The sequence below is a fragment of the Platalea leucorodia genome (assembly GCF_965183815.1).
Source record: "Platalea leucorodia genome assembly, chromosome: 26".
NCBI lineage: Eukaryota > Metazoa > Chordata > Aves > Pelecaniformes > Threskiornithidae > Platalea > Platalea leucorodia.
Genome location: NC_138848.1, coordinates 2175928 through 2187587, shown reverse-complemented (window position 1 = coordinate 2187587; position 11660 = coordinate 2175928). Strand labels below are relative to the sequence as shown.

Sequence of the window (11660 nt, the reverse complement as noted above, 5' to 3'; positions counted from 1 at the left end):
TATACAAGAGGGATGTTTTTGTTGTTCTATTAAGAATAATAGCTCCTTAAACTTCAAAACCAAGGCTTCTTTCAGTATATGTTTTAGTTGTGCCCTTTCAATGCGTTGCACAATTCCTACAGCGTATAGTGAGTCTGATACAATATTTAATGGAGTTAGAGGCCATTCTCTAAAAGCCATGGTAATGGCGTGCAACTCGACTAATTGAGGTGAACCCTCAATTTGTTCTATTTTGTGTTGCCATTGACCTTCTTTTTGCCATGTGATGACTGCTTTTCCTGTTTTCCCTGAGCCATCGGTGAACACCGTTTGACCCTTAACCGGTTGCCACTGGTATAGTGGCGCCTCTTCAATTTTCACATTATTGTAAAAGGTGAACATTTGGGGGGGAGGGGGGGGGCGATGAGTATCAATTCTTCCACTAAACCCTGCTAAGGCCATTTGAAGCTCTAGACTATTTTGTAAGCACCAATCTAAGTAGTCCTTTACGACAGGAAGGACAATGAGATGAGGCTCTTCTCCAGCCATTTCTACAATTCGTTCTCTGCCCTTTTTTATCAAGGCGGCGAACGTTTCGATACGAGTAGCCAGGGTTTTCGCAGGTTGATGTGGCAAAACCACCCATTCCAACATCATGAGAGGGTCTACTCCTTTGTTCTCCCATTGTCCGATGATTGCTAGAGGCTGTTGGTTTTGGTTGCAGATATATAATTGTATGGGTAAATTTTCAAGTCGTCGGTGACATTGTTGCAGTGAGAGTTTTTCATTTATGATTCTCAGTGCGTTTTTTGCTTCGGTCGTCCATTGGCGCAGTGCGTTAATATCGGTATCTCCTTTAAGTAGCTCAAATAAGGGTGTTAATGTGTAGTTATCAATACCACACTGCGCTCTAATCCAATTTATGTTTCCCAATAGTTTTTGTACATCATTCGAGGTTTTTATGTCTGCTGAAATGATCACGTTTTGAGGTTGGATTCTTTGTTGTAAGATTTTCCACCCAAGATATTGCCATTTGAATTTTTTCTGGTGCGATTTGCAGTCCTTTGCTTTGCAATGCATATTTTAAAACAGGTAGTGCTTCACGCACCATGGTGTTCGTGGGGCCTGCTAGTAAAATGTCGTCCATATAGTGATAGATATACATTTCCGGGAATTTTAGTCGTACAGGACGTATGGCTTTAGCCACATATGTTTGACAGATCGTTGGAGAATTCTTCATTCCTTGAGGCAGGACAGTCCAGAGGTATCTATCCATTGGCTCGCCTCAGTTAATTTTTGGTACCGAAAACGCAAACCGCAGTGCATCCATAGGATGTAGGGGGATAGTAAAGAAGCACTCTTTTAAGTCTACTATGATTATGTCCCAGTTTCGGGGTATCGTTGTTGGCGAGGGCAAGCCGGGTTGGAGCGCTCCCGTTTCTTCCATAGCTTCGTTTATTTGTCTCAAGTCATGTAGCAGTCGCCATTTTCCACTCTTCTTTTTTATAACAAATACAGGAGAATTCCAGGGGCTGGTTGTAGGAGTGATATGTCCTTGTTGAAGTTCTTCTTTGACCAGTTCTTGAAGGGCAGCGACCTTTTCTTTGGGGAGCGGCCACTGATCTATCCAAATGGCTGTTTCTTTTTTCCAAATAAGTTTCATTGTCGGTCGCTCATCAATGGCCGCTACTGAAAATTTTCAGGGCAATTTAAGGTGAAGCCGCAGTGGGACATTACGTCTCACCCGAACAGGCTCATGGGCAAATTTGTCACATATGGCCGTACAGTAAATGTAGACCCTTCTTGGGTATTGATATTGAGCAGGTGGGTACTTTGAAAGGTTTGAGAAAGGCCGCCGCCTCCAATCAAGCCCTCTGTGGGGGTGGCTATTAAATCTTTTGATTGAAGAGACAGAAAATGAGAGATAATAACAGGAATATTATTTTCGGACATATTCAGGTAGTTTAACACATCCGCAGCTTTACTTAGTCTGTCTGCTGGAGTGGCTCCTGGCATTCCCCCTTTTTGTTTTTGCAGGTTCAATTGTTTGTTGCAAGATTTTCCAGCCCAGATATTTCCAAGGCTCAGTTTTTTGCACTTTTTCAGGGTCTATTTCAAGTCCATATCTGTTTAGAGCTCGTCGTACCTCTTTTTCTTAGTTGTGGGCAATCTCTTTTAAAATGTCCCGTTTTACCACAGGAGAAACATGATTGCTGTACTTTCATTGCAGTGGCAAAAGCTGTAGCTAATGTTTCCATATGATGGGACATCGACTCCACCTTTTGGGTAGCTTCTATCATATCCATTAAGGAGGGATTTTTTTAGAGGCAAAAGCACTTTTTTTTACAGTCCATATTCGCATTTTCAAAGGCTAATTTTAAGAGTAGGACCTCTCTTGCTTCTGCATTTTCGACTTGTTTTTCCAAAGCCTCCTATAGACGATCTAAGAATGAGATAGATCCCTCTCCTCTCCCTTGCTTTATTAATGTAAATTATTTTGTCACTCTTCCGGCATCCGGCACTTTTAGTAATGCCTGTAAAGCAAGGTCTCTGCCTTGTGCTAATATCTCTGGTCGTAATCGTGCCCGTAACATTGGGTGATTTAACGGCGGATCCCCCATAAGCTGGGGGAGTCCTGCCCCTTGTAAAGGGTCGCCTTGTTGTCGCTGCATATTGATAATTGTGGCGTTTTGGCAGGCGGTACGCCAGGTGCTTTCAAAGATCACCTTTTGCGTTGGGGTCAATATAAGATTAGTAAGCGTGCATATATCCAATGGTACTATTTCATTTGTCAATATTCCCCGTAGCAGGGATTGTGTAAAAGGAGAACCCAGTCCATGCGCGGCAACTGTTTGTCGTAGATCTTTTAAAACATTATAGCCAAAAGGTTCCTGCTCATCGGGGACGTTTGCGTTGCTGCGTATGACAGGACACGCTATCGCTGAACAAAAAGCTGTATCTCCCGCTTGCAATGCTTGGTGTCTAATCTTTTGCCACCTTGTAGCAGGGGCTGACACCCCCCATTCCTCGGGTGGCAATTGATGATGGGTTTGTGGAGTATCGGTATCAGGAGCGGTAGAGAAAGGCGGTAAGAATGCTGACGCAGCAGGGGCCGGGGGCGGGCAGGCGGGGAAGTGGAGGGGTACCGATCGCAGGGATCGGAAGGTCTAGCAGAGGTGTTGAAGCCATAGGAGCAGGTGAAGGAGAAAACGGCGCGGAGGGTAGCGGCGGGGCGGGGGTGGCTGCTGTTATCTTGTACCCGCACCGGAAGCGCGAACCCCGCGGTTTCTCCATCTTTCAACGCTTCCCTACGGAGCTGCTCCCACCGATCCCCGGGGTCGAAGGCTCGCTCAGGCTGTGCTACAGCCTGCGGCACGGGCGGCTGCATCGGACACGGGGGACAGGACGGAGGGGATTTCATTGGAATGGAACTTGGGGGAGGCGGTCTGAGTCCTGCTCCCTTGGTTGTTTCACCCAAGTTCTCGTTCTTTTCATTTTCCCCCGAGTCTATAAGAGCTTCCTTGTCTTGGGGCTTGCTTTCACTCACTTCATCATTCCTTATCTGCGCCGCTTGAGCGACTGCGTTTTGTACCTTTTTTCTTTTTTTTCTTTTTTTTTTTTCCTTTTTTTTTTTCTGTTTTTCAGCTTGTCATGAGCACAAGGTCTCAGTCACTAATCACCAAGTGGTCATGACTTCAGTGGTGGTGGTGTCCCCTCTGGACGCCGCCTCCCAAATCGTCTGCCCTCCTGTTCCCAAGTTTTCACATCAAATACTGCAGAGACTGTAGAAGGAGTCCCTTGCTTTTGTAAGAACATCAGTAATAATTTTATTTTATATGTGTCATACTTCACTCCTCGTTTCGCTAATAGCTGCATTAAAAGTTTAACTATAGCTGCTTCTTGAGCTGATATGTTAGCTCCCATGATTACTGCCCAGCTGCTCACCTGTTTCTTAAGGTGATGTCCCGGGATTAAAGCCGCGGTCCTGCCGTCAGCTTGAGTCATTCAGCTGGGGTTCCCTCCGGACACTACTTGCAGCGCTGCCTCCTCCGGATCACGTCGTGGTCACCATTTGAAGGGAATGAGACACGGACTCCGCATACGAGTTCAGGCGAAGACAAGCGAAGAGCCTTTATTTTTACAATCTATCCCTGTTATAATATGATCTAGTGTTCAAACCCCATTTCATCGGCTACTGTCTTTCGTCCACGCGTCTCTTCAGCGTTACTTATTGGTTCTTCAAGCTGGTGCACGCGAATTCCTCTTTCAGGGATGTCTCCAATCTCATCCTTATTTTTCTGCCTCTAAGTTTCACAAACTTGTTTGTAACAAGCCTCAAGGGCACAGCTGCATTCCTGCGAACCTGTAACAAGCCTCAAGGGCACAGCTGCATCTCGTCAAAGTAAGACACAATCTCATTTATTCCTACAGTCAGCCTGCAGCTCTGTGGCAGTTAAATCTCCCACTGAAACAGTTTGGATGGTGGATGCTGTTCTGTTTTGTTTTGGGTACTCGTTTCATTGAGCTAGAATTATTTCTTTGCAATTAGGTGGCGGGGATCTTCTTGCACGGGTTTTCTCTTGCTGGAGCACGTCCTGACAGCCTTTGTCATCCAGAGCTTTCCCCTCTGTTCCTTGGAGGGGTGATGTCCAGAAATGGGGAACGACTGCTGTGAGGAAGGGCTTCACCAGCAGGCTTGGCTTTTGGGAATGCCCAAAGGCGACGGACGTGGCTGGTGCTCATCCCTGAATGTTGATGTGCTGACAATCTAGAGTGAAGGCTGGGGTGTTTCTGGTGGCACCCAGGCTTAGCCAGGTGTTTTCTATTAGACACAGAACTTAAAAGGGACTTAAAAGTGTATAGTGCGACCACAAGAGAGCTTGGTGGTGGGTGGGAAGTGGAATGGACTGTGTCCTTCTATGGAGGCCATGGCAGCGGTCTCCCTGTAGGTGCTGGCTTTAAGTTGGACAAGCACGCGTCATCCTCTCTGCACCCTTGACATACTCTCCTCCTTCTTCCTTTTGCCCTCCCTCCATACCTGTCTGACTCCTAGGCTGGTGGGTTGTATTATTTTCCTTATGGATGACCCTGCACACCATCAGTAGTGGAACTGTGCGGTGGCACGGAAAGGTAGCTCTGGATGGTAGCTCTTTTCTTCAGCACAGGAAGGACCTGGAGGTGCTGGAGAGGGTCCAGAGGAGGCCACAAAAGTGATGAGAGGGCTGGAAGACCTCTGCTATGAGGAAAGGCTGAAAGAGCTGGAGTTGTTCATCCTGGAGAACAGCGTGGAACTGGCTGCCAGGTCCTTAGGCCCACACGGGCACTTCGTGATTGCTGGCTGTCCCTTTTACAGGTTTCACTGCTTTGACAGAGAAATTCCTCCAGCGGAGCAGCACAGAGAGAGGCACTGATGAGCTGGCGCAAACCCTCAATTACTACATGTGTGACATTTTGAAGGGTAAGGGCCGTGCTGTCGGACTCTCTGGCATTGGGCCGTGAGGCTGCTCGTGGAGGGTGGAGGCCGACATGCTGGGCAGCCTGGTCCTGCCTCCGAGGAAGGGCTGGGGCTTTCTGTGGCCCAGAGGAACAGCCAGAGCAGCCAGGGTCTCCTGGCGAGTCAGGACCAGCGCAGGTCCTTTCTGCTCCCCGCTTTCTCAGCAGCCACCTCTGTGCCTCTGGCGTGAACACCCGGCTCCGTGATGCGTTAGGGCCCCCAGCAGGCTGAGGGCATCCGGCAAGTGCCAGTGCGCAAGCGACCCGAGGATGCTGGCGCTGATGTGTGTGTGTGTTTGTGTGTGACCCTCACGAGCCCCTCAGCACAGGGGACATCGTGACCCTTCCGAGCTGACCGTGAGCACATCATGGCCACCCCTTCAGCAGCACTTGTAGAGCAAAGCAAGGGAGTCCTCAAAGGTGAGGAAGGGTCTGGAGCATCTCTGCTACGAGGAAAGGCTCAGAGAGCTGGGACCGCTTAGCCTAGAGGAGAGAAGGCTCAGGGGGATCTTAGGAATGTGTCTAAAGGCTGAAGGAAGGGTGCAAGGAGGACAGAGCCAGGCTCTTTCCAGTGGTGCGCAGTGTCAGCAGCAGAGGCCACACCGTGGGCACGCTCTGCAACACAGGAGGGTCCCTCCGTACGTCAGAAAGCACTTTTTGACTGTGGGGGTGACTGAGCAGTGGCCCAGGTTGCCCAGGGAGATTGTGGAGTCGCCCTCCTCAGAGCTATTCAAAAGCCATCTAGCCACCGTCCTGGGCAGCTGGCACCGCGCAGCCCTGCTTGAGCAGCGTGGTTGGACCAGACAGACCCCAGAGGTCCCTTCCAGCCTCCACCTTTCCGAGACTTGGTGGCATCTCGAGGCCCTGCCTGCTGTGTGGGTGCCAGGGCTGGGGCCACTGTGAGCCTGGGAGACGGGCCGGAGTGGTGCTTTCCTGAGCTGTGCCCCACGGTGCACCCTCGCCCAGGTGCTCCTCTCCGGGCAGAGGGGCTTGCTCTGTGGCTTCTGGAAGAAGGTGGCCGCACGACTCTTCCTTTTCCTCCCTCTGTCCGCAGAGATGCTGAGTTTTGGAGGAGACATCTTGAAGTTTGCCGGTACGTACTCGGGACGATGATGCCCACGCGTACTGATCTGCAGCATTTAACTGATGTGGCGGCCGTTTGCTCTGCTCTCCTTCTCAAGAGGCTCTGTGCAGCACCTTGAGCCAGCTACCCCCCGAGTAGGATGCCCTCCCCCTCCACAACGCCCGTCTCCCCGCTTGGGCTTCAGATGAGCTTCTGAACAGCTGAGATGCTGGGGACTGTAGAGCTCCAAACGTTCCCTGTGTCAGTTGTGCTTCTCCCTCTCTCTCTCTCACCAGGCATCTCCGCAGGGCCCATGAGCCTCCTGATTGCCGGAGACGGGAGGCGGCAGTACTTCTGTATCTATGGCCAGGCCCTGGTGAAGTTGTCCTCTCAGCCACCGCCTGGGAGCTCTGTGTGCAGCACCGGCTCAGGACCAAGCGTCTTGAAGGCAAAAGAGCTGTGAAGGTAGGTGGATGGGACGGCCTCTAGAGCCGTTCTGAGGAGCCGGACCTGGCCACCAAGGAGGGAGGTGTCAGAAGGCTGAGGAGCTGAATGTGGCTCACAGTTGTAGCTGTGAAAGCGGGCAGGTGGCTGAAGCTCTTGTCCTTCCCTCTCGGGGGTAACTGTGGGCCGGGCTTGCTTGGTGTGAGGGGTCGGGAGGCACTGGACGGGTTTTGGGCCCACCAGCAATGTCCTCTGTGGGTCATGGAGCTGTTGTTGACAGCTGGGGATGCTTGGAGGATGCCTGCCCAGCTCCGGTGCTTCTGAGGAAGCGCTGCAGTCCCATTGCGCCGGGTGGGCTTGTTCTCCCCTTTCCTGGGCAGTGACGGTGGAGGGCAGGCTCTGTCCCCTGGGACTGCCGGGGAGGCCAGTGGCAGTGCTTTCATTCTGTGTGTCTTCAGGTTACAGGCATGGATCAGATGTCTCAGTCAGAATGCCAAGACGCTTTACGCAAGCTTGTACACCGCCAAATGAGTCGCCCCTCAGAAGAGGAAAGTGAGTGCAACCTTCCCCTTGTTCTGCGATTGCCGAGGAAGGGGGGGCCTGGCCGCTTCGGGGGCCAGAGAGGAAGCACCGCCACCCTCTTCCCCCTTTCGGGCAGCACTCGTGCTTTTGGTCCTCCTGTGCGTGAGCTGGGGCATCGCTGCTGCCGCCGCCTCCTTCCAGGGGACAGCTCCGCCCGGAGCGTCTGGAGGTGGCAACATGAGCAAACGCACAAGACTCTTTCTGCCCCATTTCCAGTGCCGGCCCCTGCTTTCCAACACCTCGTAGTCCCATCCTCCCAGCGATCACCTGCGTTTTCTCTCCTCAGGTGCCCCGAGTCCTGCTCTTCTCTTGCCCACTGATCCTGATGCGGAGGAGGTGATTATGAAGTACATCCCAGAAGCTGCTCTCAGGAAGGTACGGCCAGGCCACCGCTGCGGGGGGGCTGCTGCATTTTTGGAGGGCAGAAGAAGGGGTGCGTGGCAGAGATGGAGTTCTCACGAGAACAGACCAACAAAAGAAAACGCACCCTGAGACGACATGGCAGGGAATCGGAGCCGAGGGGCACCGGTGCCGCACCGTTGCGCGCGTTGTCCTCGGAGAGAGACGGGTGGCGGGAGGCGGTCTTGCGTCGCTCCGTCTTTTCCGTGGGTGTGGTTCTGGATGTGCTGCGGACGTGGCGGTGGGCTAAAAGGGAGATTCTCCTGAAGCGCCTAGAGCATCCCTGAGGGTCTTCCCTCATGTCCATGCCTGTCCCAAGATGGGGTGTCACCGGAGCGCCTTTCTCTCCTTTGTCATTTGTGTTATGGTTCGGTATCTGCCTGCCGCAGGCTGGGCAGCCTGCCTGCCATTTGCACCGGGAGGAGGATTATCCCTTCCTCCGGTAGTACCTGCTCTTGCCAGTACGCCTGCTCTCCCTCGGTATCTGGTGTGGGCAGCGAGCCCCCGGGAGAGCAGGATGGCGAAGCTGTTGTGCTCTTGTCTTACAGCTTGATGACAGAGTGCCGCTGGACCTCTTCTCTGAGCTACGGCCAGTCACCAGCCTCTTCGTCCACCTGCAGCTGGCTGCAGATATCAACGCAGTGGATCTGTGCACCATCCTCCACAACGTCAGCAGGATGACACTAGAAATCCTCAGTCCTCACAAGGCTGAAGTGAACAAAGTCCTCCTGTTTGATAAAGTGAGCGTGGGGGAGCGATCGCCTCCCCGCGCCCCGAGAGGGTGGGCAGCGAGCAAGAGGGAGCGACTCCCTCTTGGGCATTGTAGCAAGGCGTGCTGCATCTGTCCTTGGCAGGGCTGCACGTTCCTCTGTCTGTTTGGACTCCCTGGAGTAAAGCTGCCCTGTGAGAGCCTTCACGCCTTGCAGAGCGCTCTTCAGATCTTCGCCTTGTGCTCCACGATGCGCGTGGAGATACAGTGAGTCAGCGTGTGGCGGGGCGGGGGCGTGCACGCTGCCTGGGACAGTGCAAGGGGCCTTTACCAGAAAGAGATGTGCCTTCTAGCTTGCCCTGCCTTGTCCCTGGCAGGCAGGAGGCAGTGCCCTGAGAGGTGGCAGGGCCCTGCCACCTGAGGTCAAGTTTCTGTCGCCGCAGGTGGTGACATCGTGGGCGCCACCTTCCCTCCCTCTTTGCTCACGAGAGGGCTGCGGCCTGCTGCAGGTCGCAGCTCAGGGAACGTGGCCTCGGGGGAAGTGTCCAAAACTTCCTGCGTGCGCTCTACCCCTGTCCCTTGTCCCTTGCAACATGGGTATGTTGCGCCCCCGAGCTCTCCATGGCCCCAAGACCCGTGCCGGCAGGGCAGGACAGCAGGCGGCCCAGGCTAGCGCCGAGGGGAGGTGCGGGAAGGGATGAAGCTGGGTGGGCAGGACCGCGCCTGGGGCGCTGCTGAAGCCGCCCTGTTTCCCGGTGTGGCAGGGCGGTGTCTGTTGCGGTGACCAGCGGGACGGTGTTCTGCGGAGTCACTGGCCACCCTCAGAGGCATGAATACACAGGTACGAGGCGTGTGTCAGAGGCGCGGGAGGCTGGCGTGGGCCTGCTTAAGCACAGCAGTCTGGAAGAGGAAGGCGCGCTGGGAGAGGGCTTGCCCAGCAGCCGGCCAGGAGGGGCCTAGGCAGCGCCGGTCCTGGCGCGGGGCGGGAGAAGGGGCTCCGTGGCCGGTTGTTCCCCTGGGTTCTGCTGACCCCGTTGTGGGGTTGGCCTGTGCCGGAGGCGAGGCAGCCATTGGCCTGGAAGGGCACCACAGGGCTGGTGGCACAGGTCCAGCAACACGTGCTCTCCCTCTCTCTGTCTCCAGCCATTGGCCAGAAGGTGAATTTGGCAGCCCGGATGATGGTGCACTACCCTGGGCTGGTGTCCTGTGATGCAGTGACCTACGCCGCCTCTCGGCTGCCCCCTTGCTGCTTCAAGGAGCTGCCGGAGAGAGAGATGAAAGGCGTTAGCCATGCTGGCACTCTCTATCAATACGTGGGGATCACCAAGGAGAGGTGAGGGTCCTCTGAGAGGGCTGCCTGAGGGGACGGTGGCACCAAAGGCGCAGCCTTGGCCTGCAAAGAGGAGTCCTGCAGAGAGAGACCAAGCTGCTCTCCCCTCCCTCTGGCTGAGACGGTCGGAAGCCCTGGCATGGGAGGCTTTTTGCCTCTCTCCCCTGCTGTCTCCTGCTGCTGAGAGGGCGGGAGCGAAGCCACAGGGATGGAGAAGGTTCGTCTGTCTCGGTAGACGCAACCTGGCCTCGCAGGCTCTGTACAAATGGCTTTTGACTGTGCTTGCTCCACCACGTGCCCAAGGAGGCTTTTGTCCCGGCTGCTTCTGAGCGGGAAGTTTTAGGCCAGTCCATGTTGTCCATGTCCGTGTCCATGGCCTGTGCCTCACCTCCGGCACAGGCCAACCAGTCCAGTTTCCCATGGGGACACGGGGACTTAACGGGCCACTCTTCCTCCTGTCTTCCTGCTGAAGTCTCCGGCTCTTCCTCTGAGCCAGGATTTGACCACCTCTTTGGATGACGGTTTGAACGTTAACATTGCCATCTCTTGGAAGCTACAGGAAGACTTGAGCCAAAGGTGCCGGGTGCTTGGCATCCCCACCCATTCAGGGACACAAGTCCTTCTTTCCAAGACACTTGTTTTTGTTGGCCAATGGGGTAGAGCTGTCTGCTAGCCAACAACACGGCCTGGCTTCTTTTGCGTGTCTCCGGTTTCTCTGGGTTTGGCCTCTGGTGATGGGCTCTCGATACGTTCTCCCGTCCCGCCATGGCCGTTGGGCTTCGGTATGCTTGAAGCTGTCCTAGCGTGCAGCCTGAACTTTGGCTGGGGGAGCGTGCAGAGAATAACACGCTGCTCGAAAGAAAAGCAGGTACCCGAGGAGCACGCCCTGCCCCTCCAGGCCAGGCTGCTTCTCGCCAGCTAATTGACTTGTGTTTTCTTTTGCCCTGCTTCTAGCATGTTTGGCATGGGTCTTACCAAGGAGAGGTCAGAGTACGTCCCCTTGCTGGGTAGGTAGAGAACGCCTTGCTCTTCTGAACCCCGGGTTCTTCCCCTTGGTAACTTTTAGTGCCACGCTGGGAAGGGAGAAGCTTTTGCCAGGGATGGTGTTGCCTGCAGCGGCCCTAACGCTGGTGGGCTGAGATACAGACAGCTTCGTAGGTAAAGCAAAAGCTGCGCATGCGCGCAAGGCAGACTCAGGCGTTCGTTCCCTGCTTCCCGTCGGCAGGCAGGTGTCTAGCCATTTCCAGGAAAGCATCACGCGTAACGGTGCCTCGGGAAGACAAACGCCGTAACTCCGAACGTCCCCCCTTCCTCCTTCTTTCCCGCAGCTTTTCTTGCTGAGCACGGCGTCCTATGGTGTGGAATAGGCCTTTGGGCAGTCGGGGTCAGCGGTCGCGGCTGTGCCCCCTCCCAGCTTCTTGCGCACCCCCAGCCTGCGCGCTGGCGGGGCGGCGTGAGAAACGGAAAAGGCCTTGACGCTGCGCAAGCGCTCTTCTGCAATAACTAAAACATCGTTGTGTTAGCCCCACTGATGTTTGGTCAGCCGTCCAAAACATAGCACCACATGAGCTGGGAACCCAGCCATGGGCGCCTAAGGCGGACGGGGACCCACTCACGGGGTGCAGGGACACACCGACGAGCACTCACGGGGGGCAGGGACA

The 11660-nt window shown here is 54.4% G+C and overlaps 1 protein-coding gene across 1 annotated transcript; it reads left to right on the top strand.

Moving 5' to 3' along the window:
• Positions 1 to 7903: 7903 nt before the first annotated feature.
• Positions 7904 to 11298, top strand: LOC309600897 (adenylate cyclase type 10-like; the record flags this gene model as incomplete). Its single annotated transcript, XM_082333526.1, has 6 exons — positions 7904 to 7936; positions 8509 to 8700; positions 8815 to 8936; positions 9434 to 9510; positions 9813 to 10002; positions 10954 to 11298. 6 exons carry the CDS (start codon positions 7904 to 7906, stop codon positions 11012 to 11014), a joined length of 675 nt encoding a protein of 224 aa, XP_082189652.1. The 3' UTR covers positions 11015 to 11298.
• Between the last annotated feature and the right edge of the window lie 362 nt (positions 11299 to 11660).